General features: G+C 38.8%; 2 protein-coding genes and 1 long non-coding RNA gene across 13 annotated transcripts; 2 read left to right on the top strand and 1 right to left on the bottom strand.

The window, feature by feature from the left end:
- The first annotated feature begins 11,020 nt into the window (after window positions 1-11,020).
- Window positions 11,021-15,419, top strand: LOC112273127 (protein TRANSPORT INHIBITOR RESPONSE 1). 3 transcript variants are annotated; one of them, XM_024501557.3, is made up of 5 exons: window positions 11,023-11,161; window positions 11,513-11,651; window positions 11,887-13,096; window positions 13,407-13,908; window positions 14,054-15,419. In XM_024501557.3, the coding sequence occupies exons 3-5, from the start codon at window positions 12,639-12,641 to the stop codon at window positions 14,804-14,806; spliced, it is 1,713 nt and encodes a 570-aa protein (XP_024357325.1). In that variant the 5' UTR covers window positions 11,023-11,161; window positions 11,513-11,651; window positions 11,887-12,638; the 3' UTR covers window positions 14,807-15,419. The 3 variants fall into 3 exon arrangements, with proteins under 3 accessions (XP_024357327.1, XP_024357325.1, XP_024357321.1); XM_024501559.2 differs by lacking the exon at window positions 11,513-11,651 and having other exon boundaries at window positions 11,021-11,161; XM_024501553.3 differs by lacking the exon at window positions 11,513-11,651 and having other exon boundaries at window positions 11,026-11,165.
- Window positions 15,420-17,360: 1,941 nt separating this feature from the next.
- Window positions 17,361-18,804, top strand: LOC141044548 (uncharacterized). Its single transcript, XR_012216116.2, has 2 exons — window positions 17,361-18,016; window positions 18,249-18,804. It is a non-coding gene; the product is annotated as an uncharacterized LOC141044548 (long non-coding RNA).
- Window positions 18,700-21,363, bottom strand: LOC112273128 (uncharacterized). Of its 9 annotated transcripts, none has more exons than XM_024501560.3 (6): window positions 21,205-21,363; window positions 20,995-21,088; window positions 20,343-20,607; window positions 20,190-20,239; window positions 19,741-20,051; window positions 18,700-19,584 (listed from the first exon to the last, which is right to left on the bottom strand). In XM_024501560.3, the coding sequence occupies exons 2-6, from the start codon at window positions 21,019-21,021 to the stop codon at window positions 18,888-18,890; spliced, it is 1,350 nt and encodes a 449-aa protein (XP_024357328.1). In that variant the 5' UTR covers window positions 21,022-21,088; window positions 21,205-21,363; the 3' UTR covers window positions 18,700-18,887. The 9 variants fall into 9 exon arrangements, with proteins under 9 accessions (XP_024357328.1, XP_024357329.1, XP_024357331.1 ...); XM_024501561.3 differs by having other exon boundaries at window positions 20,343-20,726; window positions 21,205-21,355; XM_024501563.3 differs by having other exon boundaries at window positions 20,343-20,615; window positions 21,205-21,355.
- Window positions 21,364-22,363: the final 1,000 nt, after the last annotated feature.

Genomic DNA, 22,363 nt, shown 5'->3' with positions numbered 1-22,363 from the left:
TATTTTGAGAGTGATTGAAAAAATGTGATGAGCTTGGGTTTGGTTATTACTCTTATCCTTTGCTTGATTGAACTTGGTAGTATCAACGTTCTATGACCATAAAAGTTAAATAAAATTTTTAAAAAATATTAAAGAAAAATAGTAATCACAATTAATTACAATTCTTTGTATTATTGAATTATATTGTCTACTATGACCCTTTTGACCTCTTCACAAAATCTAACTGGACCCAAATGGATTCTCCTTGTGGGCTCACCTGCAGTTATTGTTGTTAAAACCAACAACAAGTCACACAAATAATAGTAACACGCACTAAAAAACAAAACAAAAACAAACCCAACACAAAAACAACAACAACAACAACAACAAAACACTTACTTGGCTTCAGAGCATCCCACTTACCATAAAATTATATCATATCAAGATACTATTCATTTGCTCATTATTCTCATGTACACACTTTCATGCACACATTTTACTTTTAAAATAAGTGAATAAAAAGGAAGTCTGAAACAAAAGGAGAAATTCACTCACCAATAAAAAGGTTATATTATGGTTACCAGTGCCACCAGAGCTTCCTGTCCTGGCTATGATATAGATGCTTATATTATTGGATTGAAATACATAAATATATATATATATATATATATACACTCACATACATATAAATGAATAAACCAGTGAGTAAATGTATGAGAAAATATCCAATTACCAATGGTTACACCAAACCATATATATATATATATATATATATACACACACATACACACACACACAGTTTTTGTAGTATTTGAGTTTTGATGTTTCATGAAATTATATTTACTACCCACAATTTTATGATTTTACTATAAAAATAAATAAATTACTAAAAGTCCACTGGTACCATGTTCCACATTTTCAACTACATTTTCTGGCATTTAAAAGAAATATTGTTTTAGTTTTTGTTGAAGTACAAGTTGGTTTGCTGTTAAAACATATTATCCATTTTTAATGCTTAGCTAATTCAATCTTTAAAACCTTTGATGTACACAAAACCAACAAGAGACCAACAACAACAAAGTTTCATGAATTAAACTTATCAATAACACATGTTTCATGTGTTGAAAGTTCTAAGCTCAAATGACTTAAGAACATTCATGAGACCATTTTTTGAAAAAATGCAAATAAATCTAAAACAATACTAATAAGTTCCATCTTGTTTGAAAGTTTTAAAATAAGAACTTGGATTTAAAACACATTTACCAAAGAATACAAAAGCCAGCGCCTCGCAGAGAGAATGAGATGATACTTATATCAATCAAATGATATAAAATAAATTTCATTGTTAACCACTACAAAAGTTACAATAATGTTGAAGTTATTTTATTAACCTAATTTCTTTCTCCTATCTTCTTTATTCACATTTTCCCTCTCTCGTTTTATTATAGCAAGAGGGACATTTTCTATGTTCATTAAATGGTAAACAATAGAAAATCTTCATGTTTTGAGTTAAACTCCTATTTAGATTGATGCAAATTTGTAAATTTTGTTCATGCCACTTGCTATCCTTTGGTAGTAAGAAAGGAATAAGAATCGTTTGCTTGATTTTGCAATTCGATAGATTACCAATCATTGAAATATCAAACAAATTATATTTATACACAAAAGATACGTACTTACGTGCTTGGAATATGGAGATTCTCTGTTGATACTAATTCCCCTTCTTAAGAGAATTAATGCAAACAAATTCACATTACGAAATAGACTTGGAACATTGGAGGAGAAGGGGTTATTAGAATCTTGTTCACCCACATCCCTAGGCCTTCATTTTGGCCATTTTAAAAGCTTCTTTTTGTCGAAGTCAACAGCAACAAGGAAATGCTATATCTATAATTTACTTAATTAAACATTAGTAAAACATTAATTAAAAGAAAAGTGCCTCATTCACACTAGGCTTGACCCGACTTGACTTAATACGGCCCGACTTAGGGCCACACCCACCGACCTTCCCCTCCCTCGGCTCGGGATGCGGGTCCTGCCCCCCCTGCTAGCTGGACCCGACAAGTGGCACATTATGAGGGGCCAGTGACCCCATCCCTGGTCCAGCTGGACATTATGTATTGCTTTTCCACGGCCAGCTGCTGCCCGGCCACGTCACACTCTCCGTGGGCGAAGGGGGGGGCGAGGATGCTCACGTGGCGCTCAGCGATGAGGGATGCGTTCATTTCCATTCGGGAAGTGAAGAAATTAGAAATATATAACAGGTTTGACTACTTTTTGTGTGTAATAATAAATTTATACCAATAATAACACCGTATGAGTGTTTTCCGTCATTAATTTCGCATTTTGAGATTTGAAACTGAGATCATATGTCAGGTCAGCCCCCCATGATTTCAGCCGAAGAGCCTCCATTCACTGAAACTGAAGGATGAATGAGAATCGCTTTTGGATGAAACTAAGTAGATGAATGTCACATACCATTCTTCTCGCGACATTTTCCCGCGGCTCGGTCATAGGGGCTTACGTTGCCAGCGGGCATGGATCAGCGTTCCAACTCAGCAGCTTTATTCGCTGCTGTCCAGTCAGGCAGCGCTGAGCTGGCATCCACTTTCACTCATATACGAACTCATACAAAGTGTGTAGAATGTTGGGCTTCTGGTTCCAGTAATGATGCCCACATCATGTGGGGGGTTTGTTATTGTTGTTTGTTTGTTGTTTATTGTTGCTTTTTCCACACTTGTAATAATAGGCGATGATTAATTTAGTGGCTCCCTGTTTGGGCTGGGGTCAACCCCACCTAAAAGAGAGTATTAAAAAAGAAAAAGAAAAAGAAAAAGTGAACATCAATGCTTTAAATTGTGGTTATGACATTCTCTTCACTACTAATCGGAATAATAACCACAAATCATAACAGAAAAAAAATATGAAAAAAATAGGACCTTATATTTTTTTGCAATTTGATTCAGACAGTGTCCACTCGTTTCATGAGTAAAATTCTGGAGGTTGAATTAATGGGAAAATTACTTATGCAAATGGAAGGCTGGACAAATGGATTAAAGTTAATAATGAATATCTGTTAAACATACTACAGATGGATATATATATATATATATATGCATTTGTGTGCTCAATCAAGGGATTTAATTTCACTAAAATGTGTACTATTTTACAATGATAAAAATATGTATGATATCATAGTACTTATGAGCTGAATTATACAAAACATCTTATGTGGTGACTGAATTACTTGGATGTGTTGATTTTAAACGTGTTTGATATTTTGCAAAATGAATAAATGTTAGTTTTTGTTCATGAAATTGAATTGTCATAAAATTACAAGCATTTTGATATGGGTCTTTCAATATAAGATTTCTAATGTAATCAATTAAATATATCTCAACTACATAGCTAGACTTTTGTTTGTATTTTCATCAGTGGAAATATCATAGTTCTCTCAAATTAATCCATTTCTATGTTGAATTATATTTAGGAAATTAATTGAAACGTGCTTCATTTATTTATAGTAAGTAAACTTTCATCACAAACACAATTGTTTGACATGTTGGGCCAATTCTCTGTCAACATGGATGTGTTGATATCAAAATGTATAATGCCAATAAATTATTAAACAAAGTGGTATTTGAAGGTTTCAATCAATAATCCAGAGTTCAACATATTTAGCACTCATACATCTGCAATTAAAAAGGAAATACATAAATTGATTTTATAATGATGCTGAACAGCACATTCATTATATACTATTATCTTGAGAAAACAGTTGTAAGAAGAGGCTGATGTTGTGATAGTTTCACCAAATAGTGGTGTGTTTTAATTAATAGTTAAAAATACAAGCAACTCAAAGCAATTGTGAATTATGAAAAGAAAATCACAAGCTACTTCATGATCACAAGCATTTTATATCTTTCTTTGATGTGGGTGGAAATTTGGACTTCAAGCTTTTAACATTTCGACATCCTTACAAATTAATATCATTCTCTAGTGCTTGAATATTACACTGAAATTAACAATGCATTGTATGTTAAATTTAGTTATCAATTAAAATTTCATTGATTTCACCAGGTCTAGTATTCTATCTGATTCATGTATATATATATATATATATATATATATACATATACATGTATGTTTTTTCTGTAAACTTAGAGTCTAATACTCGTAATTTTTCATATGAATGTGTTCTTTGCATGTGCTGGGTTCAATTTTAAAACAAGACTATGATTATCCATATTCTAGTGAACCAGGACATGTTGATTACAAAGACAGAGTTGCATATTATGCTTTTACTGTGGGTTGCTTGTGTAGAACAATAGAAGTTGAAAAGAAAACTGAGTATCTTTAATGAATCTAAACAAAGTGACCATGGTGGTGACTTAAATTAATTAACTTATTACATTAAACATTAAAATAAGAACAATAATAATAAAATATTTATCATCCCTTAATTGAACTAGAATAACAGCTGCCTGTGACATTTCAGAAGCATGCATTGCAAATGATTTCTTTGAAAAATCAAACTAAAAATCATACATTTTATTTATTTAATTATTTATTTATTTCTATGTGATTCAAAAAGAGTATCTCCTAACGACTCTCTTCTTTCACAAACATGACAGAATTGTTGTTGGTTACTTAGATATTAAGTAATCAATATTCATCAAAGCTCAAAAAGAATAATAATAATAATAATAATATTTTTTTTTTACAGAACTCGACCCTCCACAAAAGGGAAGCCTTTGGCTTTCACAATCTTTCCAGCCAAAAGAAGAAATCTTGGTCTGAAACGGAATACCGAAACCCTAAAACGACTGTTCCACCAACCCAGCTCGGGCTCCGGTAACCGCGAGAGACCGGGCATCGTAACCGCGCGAGATCCGGCATGGGGGTATGTGAGGCGGGGATTCCAAGACCGCGGTTAGGAGGGCAGCGCACGCACGTGATTGGATCTAGGGGCGAGAAGGGGACCTTATCCCCACGACTCAGGGAGGACTCGGACATTCCTGCTCCCCTAGCGTTCCCTTCTCCGTTCCCATAATGTGAACCTCAGTGGAACACGTCCCCATCCTGTCCGTCGCTCGTCCACGACCGGCTCGTAGCGCACGCGGAGGGAACGTGGGAACAGACGGCTCCGGGAGAGTTCCTATGGCGTTACGCGCGTGCCCCTGCTAGTCGAGGGCTTCCTTGTTCTAGTGTCCATCCATGGGCCCAGAACTGTGAAGCCGCCCACCCACCTTTAAATTTTTAATTTTTTGCCTTTCCCCCTCCTTATTAATAATATTAAAGCTATTTATTTAGATATAAATGTAATTATTCGGGGTGCCGTCTAAGCTAAGTAGAGGTCAAGTGAGTGGGGCCAATCATTCTTTGGGCCCCCCATTGTTTCCATTCGATATCTTCCCCTGAATTTGAAGAGTCTTCTTCCGCTCAAGTCCAAGGGCCTTAGCCCCATTGTTTGTGCTCTCTCTTTTGCCCTCTTTCCAAAGCTAATTCATTCGTCATGACCCCCAGGGTTCTTTTTCGCTGTGCTATGGGGGTTGGGTGGCTTGGATTTGATTAAGAATATTTTGGAAATTGTCATTGTCATTGCCCACCATCTGGTCCATGAAACCCCTTTATGAGCTCGGTGGATACTTTATGCATTCTCTTCTCACAACTATTACATAAAAATCAAGCCAAATCCACCGCTTTTACAACCAAAAACGTGTTAATAAAAACATGCACTACATTCCATCTGCAATACATAAGTGGGACTATGCTTTACAAACATGCATATGTTCATTCATCCATCCATCGAACGGAACAATCCTGACCGTTCAAATCTGATATCGAGGCTCAACTTTCATTTCAAGCCAGCCCTGAAACCACTACGAAAAGGTATAGTTATATACAAATGCATGTAAGGGAAAAGAAAAGGGGGAAATGCCCCACATTAGACTGTGTTTTGTGCACACACACCAATTAACCAACTAAGTAATGAGGGAGCTAACTAATGGAGTGTAAGGGGGAGAAGCAAGGCACAATTGATTGATTGAATAGTGTAGAGGCAGAGGAAGGAATATTCTAGTGCCACAAGATTCCCTCCTCTTCGTAGAGGGTGGCCGGTGGATTGCTCAGATATTATGCAATAACGGAAAATTCCCTCTTTCCCATATATTCCCCTACACTATGCAAGAATAGTATATCAACATGGGGGCCGTGGGCATAGGGGGCCACTTGGGCGTTTAGGGTTGTCTTCGGTCTTGGGTACCATTATCTATAATACTGAAAAGTTCGCTTTTCAACACCATGTTTGTGGGCGTGTGTGTGTGTGTGAGAGAGAGAGAGAGAGAGATCCAACTAACAATTTTAATGTTTGTGTTTTTTGACATCGTTTGGATGTTGTTCATAAAACATGAACCAAGTCTGTGGATAATTAATTATTTTTCTTTATTTTTCTTTACAACTTTGGATTCAAGATTGGTTAATAATGTGAAAGATTCAATTGTTTGTGTTTGTTTATGCACAAGAGGACGAAGTTATAATAAGAAAGTTTCAAAAGGATTTTCAATGGCATGTGTCTATGTGGCGCTTACGTGGCATGGGCTTGAAGATGGCCGCATGTGGGATGGTGATGTGGACCCATGCTGCCACGTCACCGCAATGACATGGAAGTGGGATTCATCCCAATAAACAGAAGCATTGCTTGGTGGTTCATCTTTTTACTTTTTCCCGATTCCTTTATTTTATTTTATTTTATTGTATGAGTAAATTTAAAGCAATTGTAATACTTCTGGTGAGGAAATGCTGTGAACGATTAGAATAGTTTTTTTCAATAGAGAATACATGCAACAAGGTAAAATATATATGTGAAATGTAATTAATCTCATTCATATTTATTTATTTATTGTTTGTTTGTTTGTTTTGTTTTGTTTTGTTTTGTTTTTTGTTTTTTGTTTTTTTTTTTTTTTATCGTTTTCCAGTTTTTGTGTATAAATAGTTTGATAACCTTCTTCTTGTAAATGTAAACATACACAGGTCTTCTTATTGATTATGGCTTTTTAATTTAAAAATTAATCCAATTTTCGTTTGATTTTAAAGGATTTATTGAAATAAATATAATAAGTCACTTCCACACAATTATCCAACTCTATCTTAATGTGACACAAAAGAATTCCTTTCAAGTAAACTCTAAAGAGACATAAAGCCATTTTTACAATCAAGTCAGCTTCGCAAGGGTCACATAACTTTATTGTTTATTGTTTATTGTAACTATCATATTACACGATATATGGCGCATGAGAATACGTTTATTTTAATTGCGTTTAGAAAAAATCAATCCAGAAGTATAATTAGTTTTCAAAACATACAATAACAATGAATAATAAATAAAATTGAAGGACACAAAAATCAACCATTTCAAATACTAAAAAATACTATATGTATTTATAGTTGAGTAAAATTTAATAATCAAAAGCATTTATACAATTATTAATGTTTCACAGAAATAATTACATCTAAATGAAATTAATTCATTAAAAATTCATCTATTAAAAATCGAATATTTTTTCATTAAAATTATATTATGATATTTTATTTTAAAAATAAAGAAATATTCTACAAGTAATGTAGAATTTGTAACACAAAAATTATGTTATGTGTGTGTACATGAAAAATAAATCTTGGATAGTAGAACAATATATCTATATATATATATATATATATATATATATATAGATATATACATTTTCATATACTTTAGAAAATAATATAGGTTTATTATTATAATAATAATAAAATTCTTGTATAAATTTGTATAGTTAATTGGTTCTCTTGATGATTCAACAAAATAGATTTGCAGCAGAAGTCAAGATTGTGGTGGTTATAAGAGTTTTTGTATTAATAATGTGATCCTTTTAGAATCATTCTATGACCAGAACTACAAATTTGTACCTATATATATATATATATATATATATATGCAGTAGTTTTAAAATTAGTATATGAATATATAAAATTTGATTATTTTACTTTAATAAATACATGTCAAAGTAAAATTCTAATATAAACTATAATAAATAATTACACCTGTATATTTTATATTATATATTTTTATATATTTTAAAAGATGATACCTACTTTAGAAAACTCAAAATGAAATTAATCTAATATATATTTGTGGATTTCTCAAGTCATACAAATATATCGTTAGAATATGGCAACATCAACTTAGTTCAAACACACTAATAATAGCTTTCATCATTCAAACTTAAATGATTTTTTTTAACATATATCATATACTCTTTTCCTTTTTGATATTGGTATATATTTCTATTTGTACGTATGTGTTGATATATATTTTAATTTGTGATGGAAAATATTGTTAATTTTGGATATTTCAATTTATATCATATATTCTTAAGTTGTGTCTTATATGAACGTAGTTTAATATAACACATAAATTTCAGGTTAAAATGTATGAAGGGAATAATAAATAAACCATTCATTATTCAATCCTTTGGAAACAAATTTATTCATACAGGTATCAGGATTGGATTTTTATTTTTATTTTTATTTTTTTATTGCTGATAATAATATTTGTAATTTCGTCTCTCAAATAAATTAGTATGTGGGTTTTAAATTTGGTCAGTAGTAAACTTGCTTGTTTGCTTTCAATTGATAAAATGCACAGTAGTGTTGTTTAAGTTTTCCATCAATGGAATATTTTATTTGGATTTTACTGTATTTGCTTGTTACCAATTATATATATATATATATATATGAAGTAAGACACAGTCATGATAATAAACCAAATATTTTTGTTACTAATATGGCACTTTAATTTTCTAGCTCTTATCTGGATCCTATAAAATATATTCAATAACAAAAATACATTATTATAATATTTAATTGTGCATTTTTAGAACAAGTTGACATAATTTCTTAGTGTTTCATAGCAACTGCCTAATTAAGGTGGACTTCCCACAAAATCTGGCGAACAACACTATTTTATTTTGTTTTGGAAAAATCACATTTTGTTTTATTTGTTTTATTTATTATTTTTTTCCTTCTCTCTTGTAACGTTTTATTTGATTAAAAAAATAAAACCATTCAAATGAGTTATTTTTCCTTTCTTTTCTTCTCAACCAAATGCAACTTGTGAAAGTTATATCCACTTATGTCCAAAGCATAAAGAATTCTATTGGGTACATATTGTTTATAAAAACCATACACATTTAAACTAAATTTGGTTCTTATAATTGAATTGTAGAGGTGTTGGTTGGAGAGGTTTTGGTTAAACCTTAATAGAGCTTTTAACTTGGCCAAAGACCTCTGCAATGTAAGTTTTCTCAACTTTAAAGGATTAGGTGCTTGATTAGAAGAGTAACTTGTGCCACAAAATCCTATTTTACTACTCATATTATGAAAGTGATGGGATTGATTATAAATTGAATAAGACGAATACCCCATTCACAAATTTAAAATGAAAAAAAAATGCAAAAAAATTGTAGTCGCAAAATTATCAATTTAAAAAATTAGATATATATATATATATATATATATAAATCGTCAGAAAAAAACAAAATTGTTTTAGATTAACATTTAAAGAATTCGAAAACTGAAATCTAGTTGATTTTAATGACATAATTTTTAAGATTTTATTTAATTCCGTAAAGAAATAATTACTACATTACACTAAATCTTAAACTCAACTAGTTAAAAGTGGATGTAGAAAAAACTAAATACACCTTTCGATGTCTATATTTGGACACGTCACTTTAATTGTACAATCTCTTATAAAATTATAAAACTATTTTATAAACTTTATACTATTTTTTCTTCATGATAAAACATGTATTTTAAATATTCCTTTCTATAGAAAAATAAAAAAAATAAATCCATTGTATCACTAGACACAAGCAACAGTGAAAACTCTTCGTAACTTTAACTTCACTGTTGTTGAGCTTAAAAGTATCTGAAAAACAATACTTTTTGTGATATAATGCAGTATTCAAAACAATGATCATTCTTTCTGTCTTTTGTACACACAGAAATATATGCACATGTGTGTGCATATATATATATATATATGAACAGGTAGGGAGAGAAATAAATATGTGAAAGACTTTAAATTTAAAGATAATTCAACATGTTTTGGATTTTGTGTGACATTAGCATCAAAGTTGCATAGAGTGCATCAAAATTTTGTTTTCATTATCAACTAAGAAATACGCAACATTATCTCATGAACATCATCTTCTCCAATAACTATCAATCAACTAATTGTATGAAAAAAAATCTTGTGAAATTCAAAAGTATTATTTCAAAATACCAAACTTAAAAAAAAAAAAAAAGTTTCTAATTAATTTTTTTTACTAACAACCTCACTACGTAATTAAAAACCCCTTAACTCGTAGATTACTAAAGGCCAACGTGGAATAAGTCATTCATCCAAAGAGACACATCCACTAATTTGTGGTTGAAACGAGATGCACTCTTTGAGGCGGATTAACGAATGGATGAAAGGGGATACGATCGGAGAGGGCAACGGAAGAGTCATTCATTGTCCATTATTCATCCATATAGGCGGTGATGGGGGAATCATCCCCTATCACCAACCCAGCAAAAGTAACGACGCTCGGCCTCTGGCCCTTTCACGTGTGCAATGAAGCCCCGCCAAGGTACCACCCACCCACCTACCTACCCACCCCACCCAGCCACCCATACCCGCGGACAGTGATTTTGACCCACGCTTGACCCGCGTTGCAGCACAGCAACAAAGCTCTCTAACCACGGTCACCCTAAGCCGTGAGGGTCCCGCGGAGGCCGGGTCGCTGGGGTGGGGGGGAGGGCCCGCGAGGGCAGGGCGACCCAGGATCTTTCCGCGGGGGGTGGGCCATCTTTGCAGGGCGTGAAAGAATCCGGATCGTCTCCTAGCGGAGCTGCTACTGCTGCTCTTGCTCTTCGCTTCGCTTGGGCTATGCCTCGCCATCGCCATCGCCATCGCCTTCCCGTCTCGTCGCTTGGCTTCTTCTCGTCCCGTGTGTGGCTCCTTGTTCAGTCTTTGCCTTCTCACTCTGAGCTTCGGTTTTCTAACAGATCTGACCATGCCATTTCCTGTTTTGCGCCCCTTTTCCCCTTCTTCTGTTAATTCGGTTCACGCGTTCATCATCGGTAACCGTTGTGAGTAAGTAAGCTGGTCGTTAACCCGCTTTCGCCGTCTAGTCGTGTCTTCGTCGTCTCTTCTACAGACCTGTATTTTCTCTATCCAGTTTTGGGGTCACATGCGTGTGTGGGAGAGAGAGAGAGAGAGAGAGAGAGAGAGAGAGAGTGTGTGTGAGAGAGAGGAAGCGAGAGTGGGGATGTAGCAGTTTGGGGTGAATCCGAGGTTTTGTGCCTCGCAACCCAGAGGAAAGGAGCTTGTGGAGGGGAGAGGTTGTTGTTCTTGGCTTTACTTAGGGCTGTCTTTGTTGGGACTGTCATTGTCCCGAGATGGGGTTCACCAGCTGTTTGAGCTGGAGGCGTGTGTGGTTGGCAGGCTGTCAATTCGGTGGGGTTTGCTTTTGGACGCGGCGGAGTTGGGGCTTGGTTTGAGAGCGTGGCTGTGGGTTGGTTGGTTGGTTGGTTGATATGGCGGTGTGTAAGAGGGTGTCGGGTCATACTGCCCTGGCGTCGAGGTTGACGTTTGGCTTCATCTGCCGTGGTTTGTTGATGTTGTGGTTTTTGTTTTTGTTTGTGTTGGGGAATGTTATGGCAGGGTTATGGTGGTCTTCTTGAATTTCTTTTGTGGGTGTGTTTACGGGCATGGAGGTTGACTTTGTGATTGTGAGATGATGCATCTTTGTGTCTGGTCGCTGCTCTTGAGGTGAGCCCTCTGCCATTGGCTTACGCCTGTTCTCTGAAATTTGGCAGGAGAGTGTATGAGAACAGTGGTGGCTTCCTCGTGTATGACTCCGTTGCGAGTGGTGGAACTCGAAGTTGCAGGAAACTGTGTTCTTGAGGAGGCGGAGCTTGGTATGAAAACAAGAGAGTTACTTAGTTAGGGGAATTAGGGGATGATACCCCAGAGGATACTTCTTTTCGCTGCTGGTGCTCTGCATTGCTTCGGAAGTTGGAATTATTTGGTGCCATTGGCGAGTGGATACCGAGGCATGTGGTTTTATACTTGAACTTGGCGTCCCAGCTGCTAACGGACAGGTCGGTGCAGATGTCCCATGTGGGTCTCGCGAAGACAGATTCATTGTGAGGGAATGGGTTTGTGACTCCTCGTGCATTGATCTTTGAGCTTTTGAGATAACTTAGGAGTGTTTTTTTTTTTTTTTTTTTTTTTTTTTTTTCTTCCGTGCTCAGCCTTACTACTTGGAGCTCTTGGCCAACCTGGTTCTACATCAGCGAAGACGTGAGTTTGAAGTCGAGGAAAGGGTTTCGTCTACAGTTTAGGTACCATCAAATGCATCTGTGTAGCCCTGGCGGATCTCTGTAGGAGTAGTTGATAGGCTGCGGCTTCTAGTTTCCGCTCTCGTAGTTCCCGGTGAGATATATAGCAATATGATCCAAACAGGAGGACGGGGACAAGTACGGGTTGTTTGGTTAATGTGAACAATTCGTCATTCTGCTTTTGAAGTTTTACAGCCCTGGAATCCTCGGAGAGTGTGGAGGCAGTGATGCCCCCCTCGGTCTTTCCAGACGAGGTTCTCGAGCATGTTTTAGTCTTCCTAGATTCACACAAGGACAGAAACTCTGTCTCGCTAGTGTGCAAATCCTGGTACAAGGCTGAGGGATGGAGCAGGCGGAAAGTCTTCATAGGGAACTGCTATGCAGTGTCTTCGGCCACTCTCATCAGGAGATTTCCCAAGTTGGTTTCCCTTGAGATGAAAGGGCGGCCGAGGTTTACCGACTTCGGCCTGGTTCCACAAAATTGGGGTGGATTCATTCAGCCATGGATCCAGGTCATGGCCGAGTACTATCCTGGGTTGGAAGGGCTTAAATTGAAGCGTATGACCGTTTCTGACGAGAGTCTGAGAATGATCGCCGTCGCTTTCCCCAATTTTCGATCTTTACGTCTCACCAGCTGCGATGGATTCAGTACTGACGGGATCACAGAGATCACAAAAAACTGCAGGTAAAATCATCTGTTCTCTGCTGTCAGTCTTACGTGGTCCCATCTCAACTCGGAAACTTTCCCGGACAGTGTGAAGTATCTTACGTGTTGTCCCGAACTTCGTCTGGTGTTGTTCAATCAATCTTTGAGCATCATATCTTGTGTGATGCGATAATTAGTGAACCCGAGCACCTCGACGCTACAGTGGCAGCGTTAAAGATTATATATATTTCTAATTCAAGAATGAAATTAAAAGCCAGTGAAATAAACAGCACGTCGCAGATCTAAGACTCATTTTTTTTATTATTTTAATTTATTTTCCCGTGCACAGAAATCTCGCGGTCTTGGATCTCCAAGAGAACTATATGGACATCCGAAATGGAGACTGGTTGAAGGCTTTTCCTGAGTCTCTGACATCTCTTGAGAGCCTCAACTTTGCAACTGTGAAATGCGCGGTTGATGAAGAAGCTTTTCAATGTCTGGAAGCTTTGGTGGCTCGCTGCCGATGTTTGAAGACATTGAAGGTGAACAAAGATATATCTCTGGGGCAATTGAGAAGTCTTCTTCTTCGAGCTCCTCAACTTGAAGAGCTGGGCACAGGAATATATAACCAAAATCTGTCATGGGGTAAACTCCACGAGCTTCAGGGTTCTCTCAAGAGGTGTAAGAACCTTCGGAGCCTCTCAGGGCTTTGGGAAGTAATTCCAATGTGCCTACCTACGATGTACCCAGTCTGTCTGAATCTGACCAGCCTAGATCTTTCCAATGTTACTCTCATGACCACGGATTTCACAAAGTTTATTAGTTATTGCACCAAAGTGCGGCGCCTGTTGGTGGGTTCCTTACCTTCACTTGAGAGTCAACAGTAATAGAAGTTTCGATTATCTTGCCTTCAAATATTAGACATTCTATTTTTAAGTTACCTCCAAAAGGTTCCTATACTAACCTAACCCTTATCTCTTTTTCATTATATTTCAGGTTCAGGACTTCGTGGGTGATAAAGGACTAGCAGCTGCAGCTTTTAATTGCAAAGAGTTGCAGGAGCTTCGAGTCTACCCTGTCGGCGTTGACGGTTACGTCACTGAGCAGGGCTTCATAGCGATCTCCAAGGGGTGTCCCGAATTGAGAAAGATTCTGTATTTCTGCAAGCAGATGACCAACGCTGCAATGGTGAGCTTTGCCCAGAACTGCCCAAAGATGACCCACTTCCGGTTGTGTATCATGAAGTGCTACATGGAGGATTGCGAGACCGGGCAGCCCCTGGATGAAGGATTTGGAGCAGTTTGCAGGTTGTGTGTAGATCTTCGGCGTTTGTCCCTCTCTGGGAAGATGACCGACAAAACCTTCGAGTATATTGGGCAGTATGCAAAGAAGCTGGAAATGCTGTCCGTGGCATTCGCCGGGGACAGTGACGATGGAATGCAATATGTCCTGGATGGATGCCCAAGTCTGCGCAAACTGGAGGTTAGAGATTGTCCTTTCGGTGACGAGGCCCTCTTGACAGGCATCGAGAAGTACGAGTCCATGCGTTCGTTGTGGATGTCGTCGTGCCATCTCACCCGGGATGGTTGTCAATTTTTGGCATCCCACAATTCATCGCTCAACGTCGAAATTATCAAGGATGTGGACAAAGCTCCTCTTGAGCAAGGTCAGTATGTAGAGAAGTTGTACGTTTACCGCACCATTGCAGGGCCCCGTGCTGATGCCCCGCACTTCGTAGAAACCTTGTAGTGAAATTATCCTGGATATGTTTCCTTCTACTGCTTGCCACTTTCTTCTTCCTCTTTTCCGGTTGTTAAAGACTACTTGTCTGTCATTTTCTTTCTGCCCTCCCCGCATTTGCTCCACCTTGCGAGAAGTGTGTATCAGGAAGAGAGAGCGGTCCCGCGCGTTCGCGTGCGCGAGAGAGAGGGAGAGAGAGAACGAGAGAGAGAGAGAGAGAGAGGCGGGGTTCAAGCGAGAAGACCCCTCGGAGAGGTAGATGGCCTGGGTGTAGACGGCCTTCGGTTGCGTAACTGGCTTTCTCTGCAGTCAACAAGGGGCCTGGCTGCTACAAGAGGAGGCGTGGATACTGTACATAATATCTGTTCTAAGTCCCTAGTAGAGAGCTTAGTTCAAAAATATTTCTATAGGAAAAAAAATCTGCCGAGCTGTTTTTGGGACCATCTCATTGATCTCACAGTGTTGTCCGCATCTGGACTTCCTCCACCCCAAGGAATCAGTCCATTAATACACAAGTTGTTCATGGGCTCTCACTGGGCACCTACGCACTTCTTGGTGACCTTACTGGTCCCTGTTTAGTAAAAAAAGAAAAAAAGAAAAAAAGAAAAAAATCTCTTGCGCACATGGTCTTCTGTCCCTTCCTTCCATTTCCTTACTTTCCGCTGATTGCAGACTCAGAAACAGACAAGCAGTTATCTATTTCCTGTGGGCTTGGCATTCTTCTGTACAGCTCGGAAATATTACTTTTCTCAGATAAAACACCCAATCAACTACAAATAGAGCTGGGTGCACTGGATCTATTGAGTGTTAATTGATTCAAGCATCTTAGAGCTGGTCTTGGTCTTCCAAAAGCACATTTCTCTTCTCCGACAGTCGGTGCTGCATCTGTTTCACCAATTCCATGTCAAGCAGCACCACTAACTTTGCCACATTTGAACTGCAAGATTGCCTTTCTGAAGTACCAGCTTGGTCTGCAAATTGTAGTAACAAACTTACAGCTCTGTCAGCCCACTGCCTCTCCCAACACTCTCAGTGGGCATAATCGCCAACCTCGTAGCTCCTCCTTGCAAATTTCCCCCGCTCTAGTAGCAATCTCTGCAAAAAGCGACTGTCTCCCACACAAGCTCAATCATAACAAACCAAGAATCCTGTTCATTACCCCAGGATGAGATCCACTGTTCCGTCCCGCTCGACTGGAAGACAGAGCCCCCTTCAATCATGTGTTGGCCAAACTCAGAAACCTGCGCTCTGCAGAAGGCCAGGAGCAAGCATTGAATGCCGGTGACGTGGAGGAACTCACGCAATTCATTCGCAGCTCCCTCAATCTGCTACCCCAACGCCATCCATGGCACTCCTCACAGCAATTCCTTCGCAGCATCCTCTTTTCAATAATGTGGGTTTAGTTTATTTTTTGCTTCTTCTTTTACCTTCATTCTTCCTTTTGTGATCTCCCTTCTTTTTGGGATGTTTTACGAATGGGTTGCCTGCTTTTGTGTGAGGGTAACTAGAACTGGGGGCATGTTAGCCTTAGTGTTGGGTGTCCTTGTGTGTGTCAGGGCCAGCACCTCTCTTTACTTCGATGCCTGCCAAAGCCTGGCCCTGACGCCGCTTGCGTTTGTACCCAGTCTCGCAACACTTCTAGACCAACTCCTTTTACTCCTCACTCAAGTGCTGAAGCCTCCCTTCCCTCTTTCTAGTTCCTTCTCTCTCCGTCTTTGTATGTGTGTGCCAGCGCCATACGGGGCCTGGTTTACAAACCGTCACGGTGTGGAAATCCATAATTGGCTGCTCTGCTCTGCTCGGCTTGACGCCGTCAAATTTGCCAGGTTCTCCGTTTCTAAGCCTCGGAAAAGGCTTCGACCGGATACTTGTTTTAACCATATCTCATTGCATTGGTTGAGGAAGATTGTTTCCTTGTGAGACATCAGAGTAAATAGTTAAGATAAACATGATGTGTGTCAGTTATGTTTTGTAACTAGGTAATGTTATTTTGGTTTTTCTAAACAAGCATTTACTAGTCGCAAGTTTGGGTGCAACCCCCCCCCCCCCACCCCCCTTGTCCTTGTTTTCGTGCATGTGTTATTTGTTGTTCAAGTGTCTGGACACGTAAGACAAAAACTCAGATGATCATGCAGTAGTATTTGCAGTCGTCCAAGTGGCTCGTGGCAAAAAAGATTAAAAAATAATGGACGTCTCGAGTATAAAACACTGTTCAAAATTTCGAACTCCAAATGCAAGTATTGGTGCATTCAAAACCTCCTTCTCGGCTGAGGAGAAATGTTCTCTCTGTTGCCTGTATGATTATCACCGTTGATTGTTTCCTTGTGAGACGTCAGAGTGAATAGTTACTATAAATATGACGTGTATCAGTTATGTTTTGTAACTAGGTAATGTTTTTTCGGTTTTTCACCGTTGATTACCAGTGTTCGCGAAAGTTAAGGAAAACAAGACCAATAAACAAACATGGAAAAAGAAAAAAGAGACTAGTGTTCAAGAGGTGTGGCACTTGGTGTGGGCAGCAGCAGCAGCAGCAGCAGAAGACTGAGCGGAGCGGTGTGAAACAGGAGCATGAGAGACAAAATTTGCAGAAGGCATGAGGAGCAGTGAAGGAACAGGAAGGCGGATCGGTGTAGGAAAAAGCACTGTTGAAGCCCTGCTATTGCTCTCATCGAAACAGGGAGTCCCTGACGAGAACACATGAAACATGAAATTAAATCACCCCAAGGACAGATAATGTACATGCGAATCTGAAGAATCTGATGCCAACTACCACATGTGCTACTAACTGATCAACTGTGGAGCCTTCCGTCCTTGTCCCCCTCCTGCTGCTGCTGCTGCTGCTTCCACCATCCCAACCATACACCAGCCTCAGAAACCCACACATGGTCTCATGGTTTGTCTCAACCATGAGCCTCATTGATAGCACCTCGCCCCTGCATTTTGTCGAACGCTTGCTTTTATCTGCATCATGTTGATCGGAACACCAAGGTATCTACTGTAGAGCCTTGGTTGCGTACACTCTCTGGGGCTTGCCTGATGCGGTAAGCCTGCTGGCGTTTCGCTAGAGTGGTGCTAGGAAGTGGCGGTGAAACTAAAGTGAGAAGAGTACCTGAATCTGGATGCATATACAGAAGTAAAAACAAAGACAGAAAGAGTCCAGATACGAATGCTTGCCGGTTGCCGGCCTGAATCGCAATAATCATTGGCACATGCAACCAGGTGCTTTGACTGAATTTTGTGCGTTGGTCAATTGGAATTGCATCATTTTGCTTTAGGTTGGGGATCGGGGACAAGCTCTGCATCGGTAGGTTCAAATCATGGAATGGTATTGCTTATCTACTCAATTGTAGAACTGCATTGCTACAGCGGATGTTTCGCCTGATTTCATTGCCACCCACTTGTTCTCCATCAATGTGCTTCACTAACTCCTCGCACACAGATTTGCCCTCAGATGTTCATTCCATTAAATTACGATCAGGTGGATTTTTTTGGAGGTGACGGCAGTTACTTTCTCGCGCACGCCTACATGTAGTCAACAAGGACGCATGCACTACATTCTAGAGTGTCCAGGCGTAATAAAATGTTAAAGGTTTCGGCAAAGCTACCAATGATGAAAATAGCTAGGATTCAAGCTAGGTTAAACGAATCTTCGAGCCATTTCGAAATCAAGCTCCAGCCTTCCCCTTCCAAAACAAAATTGTGTGAGGAGCCTCTGACAATTCACCTCCCAAAAGCAACTCCAACGTGTACACTAGGTCATGACAGACAACTTTTCGCAGACTATTGCGCCAGCTCATAAGCACTTAAAAGGTCGGTAGCTACACAGAACACGTCCAGGTTCAGATTATCTACGAATTCAAGGAAACAGGAGAAGAATGTAAATCGACATGACAAATTGGTCATTGAGCCGAAGTGGGTGTGCCATGAAAGTTGAACATACCCGATTGTATTACAGAAGATCTGAACCTCACGATCTCATGCAGACTGCTGCAATTGGCATGCAAGAATCGATACATATCTATGTTTGGCTGTGACAAGCAGAATACTGTTTCCTGTTCACTAAATTGTACACTGAAACTACCAAAAATTGCTAACGCCTCTTCCTTCTTGGAATCGTTGTTGCCTCACCCCTAATTGCAGCAGACTGATAAACAATATTGGCAACAATATCATGATGCTCTTTGCATCCTATCTGCTGAATCTCAAATTCCCTCAACCCCTTCTCTATCCAATCTTGAAAGGAAGACCTCACATACGTCTGTTTTAGAGTGAATATACGACTGACGGCATCCATTACCCGTCGATAAGGAATACGTTCTGTTAAAACCGCTTGAACCAAAGCATCCACAACTGCAATTTGTCGTGACAAAGTATGTGATACTAACACCATATCAATGCCAGCAAGAACAGCCTGTACGGCAGCTTCTTCAATCCTGTGTTCCTTAACAATGGCGCCCGTCTCCATACAATCCGAAATGATAACTCCTTCAAAGAGTAGAGCATCTCTCAAATAAGCTATTGTATCCACGCACATGGTGGCAGGTTTTCTTGCTGATTCTGTTCGTCCACTGAAACAAGGCACGTCAATATGAGCCACCATGACTGCTGCAACATCAGCGTCCACGGCTTTCGCAAAAGGAGACATCTCAATCTCCACTAAGCGTGTCAGGCTGTGGGGTAGAAGGGGAAGGTCAACATGGCTATCAAGGGTCGTGTCCCCATGGCCTGGATAATGCTTTGCACAGGCAGCAACGCCTTCACATTGTAGACCCCTTATGTAGGCGAATCTGTAGACATCCAGGTCAAATAACTTTCTCAGATCTCAGAACATAGACAATTGCAGACACATAAAGTACGCTATCGACTAATTATACAATAAGCAGCAACATGGTCACACCTAGGCTACATGGGCTCCTCACTGAATGAAAGTTTTAGGCCCTTACCCTAAATTAGCAACGCGAGCAGGGGTTGTCGCAAAGGACCTCTTGCCAATGACTGTGTTCTCAGGATTCGTATCTACATCTAAAACTGGGGCCAAATTCATGTCAACATTTACTGCTCTAAGCTCCTTCGCTATCACACTTGCTATTGCTCCAGCAGCTTCTGGATCAGAAGTATCCCCAACTATTCTTGCATGAGGGATGACAGTAAATGGGGGCCCAAACCGCTGCACGTAACCCCCTTCTTGATCAACCATTATTAGCAATGGCCTATTGCCGGCTTCTCTTTTTAGATCGGCACAAAGACGTGCAACCTATAGTTGAAAATTCACTGTTCAGACATGTATTCACTGGATTGGGCAAATCAATCATCACCTCAAGCCTGCAAACTGCATGGATATTCTGCGAACAAGAAGATTGAGGTGGATCAGGTTGTAAGTGTAGAGCATGACCTGTTCAGGATCTTTGAAATTCCTATTGAAAAGAATCACTCCTCCAGCACCTACCCCCCCTCCCAAGAGTGCAATCGACTTAGTCTTATCCCGACAAGAAGAAACGCAGAAACATAATCTTCGAGTAACTGGAAAGTGAGGGCTAGCCCTCACCCATCGTAATGAGTCTTCTGGCGTGATGATTCATTGAAGTTCCACTGAATCCAAATACCAGCAATTCAGCCACCGCAGCCCGGATCTTCGCAACTTGGTCCGCACGGAAGGATTTCTCAACTTTTTGGTCAGTCTCATCATGTGAAGGTAAACTTGAGTAGAAGACTGGTAGCGGATTTTTAAGGTAAGAAGAAACGTTATCATTCAATCCATCCATCTCGAAGTCACTTTGCCAATAAACGTAAGTCGGAATTGAGGTATCTCGCTGCACTCCTATCCCAGCACAGCTTCTCCGGTCAATTTGGTTCTCTTTAAAACAAATGTGACTCAGAAGCAACACATTCAGCACAACTTTGTACTTTTCAAGGATGGCAATGGTCGATCCTGTTCACATGCTCATGACCTCAAAAACTGAGCAGCTGGAATACTAAACTTGTAGTAAAGGACTGACTTCAAACTCAAGTGAGGCAAACCTGGCTTCATCCACCAGAGTCGGCTCAAAAGACAATCAAAAGCCTCCTTGAAACAATTCGGACAAAAAATGTTGAAAACTAGAAAGAGAAACAAATGAAACACATTTGGATAAGAACACCGAATGACCCAAACCCTCCACAAACACAAGCATCATCCCCACACCTCAAAATTCAATCACCTGAACCAGCAGCTCAGTCCCATGCATTCGAAGCCGAAGAGGGATAATAACACCTCAATATCCAATACCCAACACAATTGATTAACCTCTGGACCTGGGAAGTCCAAAACAGAGCAAAAAAACAGTCTCAGAAATCTCATCCACAATTCCACCACGCTTAAGAAACAGATTTTGAGAAACTTTCGACGACACATCGACAGAAACACTCACATTGACACTGAAACTGGGCCATGGAGGGTCAAGCGAAGCTAGATTGTGGCTACGTTAGCAATGCTTTCGAGAAACGTGCGCCTCCGTCGCAAAGCTTGCGAGGTCTCGCGTGGTATCCGATATAGCCGCGGCCTCTCTTTTTCGCGAGCTGAGGCTTCTTCAGATTGAGGTGCCCACCCTCGCACGGGCCTAACCCAAACGCTAACCCTAATTTTACCCTAACTAACTCCAATCTTGCTTTGGCATAGCGTACTTTTTTAAAATCTGAACCCTTGCACTGATTCTTTGCTTTGCACGACTATAACTTAATAGATTTTTGTGATTGTGTTGCATCTTGTATCAATCAAAGCTTTTCATGAACCATGGTAAGGAATCTTTGATTGTTTGAGTGTCTAAATACATACTTAAAATTTTCTTTTTACGTCCTTTAAATGCTCTTATATTTTTTTTATCATGAGTTTAAGCCCAGTGGGATTTCAAGAAATCATATGTACTATACTAAGTATACATCTAGATTAAGTACATAAAATATATGACTAAAAATATTCTATAAGATGATATTAAATTATTTCATTCCAAACATGTCAAAGAATATTAGTTGCTTATGATTTTATTTCTTTGCATGTCTTTTTATGATTTTATCAAGCATTGTCAAAAATCTCCAAAGCTTAAGACAAAATTACTTACTCCAACTTCTTTAACAATTTTAATCAACTCATTAGATCTCAATTGTAGTTCTAATATAATAAAACATTATAATGGTTTGTCAATATTTACAAACTCATGTTGTTGCTAATATTACTAAATTATGCTTTTCTTCAAAAAATTAGTTTCATCTTATTCAATTGTCTCATTTTTTTTAGATCAAATTAAGATTTATTAATTCTTCTTCAATATTATTGAGTAGATCATTTTTCTACTCTTTGTTGGTTTTATTATCTATTATAAGAAATTTATTAATCTTTTAATTTGTAATATATTATAAACTATTATATTATCTTTAAAATCTATTAGTTGTTTTAATAAACCAACATTGGGTACTTTCTATTGTTTGATGATGTCTACTTTTCTATAGTAGTTTGAAATAGTTTCTAGTGATATTTTATCATAGGCTCTTGTAACATATTGTTACAAACATAATCATCGCTAGTAATTAGTT

This window comes from Physcomitrium patens, chromosome 20, assembly GCF_059467195.1.
Source record: "Physcomitrium patens ecotype Gransden chromosome 20, ASM5946719v1, whole genome shotgun sequence".
In the NCBI taxonomy this organism is placed as follows: domain Eukaryota; kingdom Viridiplantae; phylum Streptophyta; class Bryopsida; order Funariales; family Funariaceae; genus Physcomitrium; species Physcomitrium patens.
This window is presented reverse-complemented; position numbering and strand designations above follow the sequence as displayed.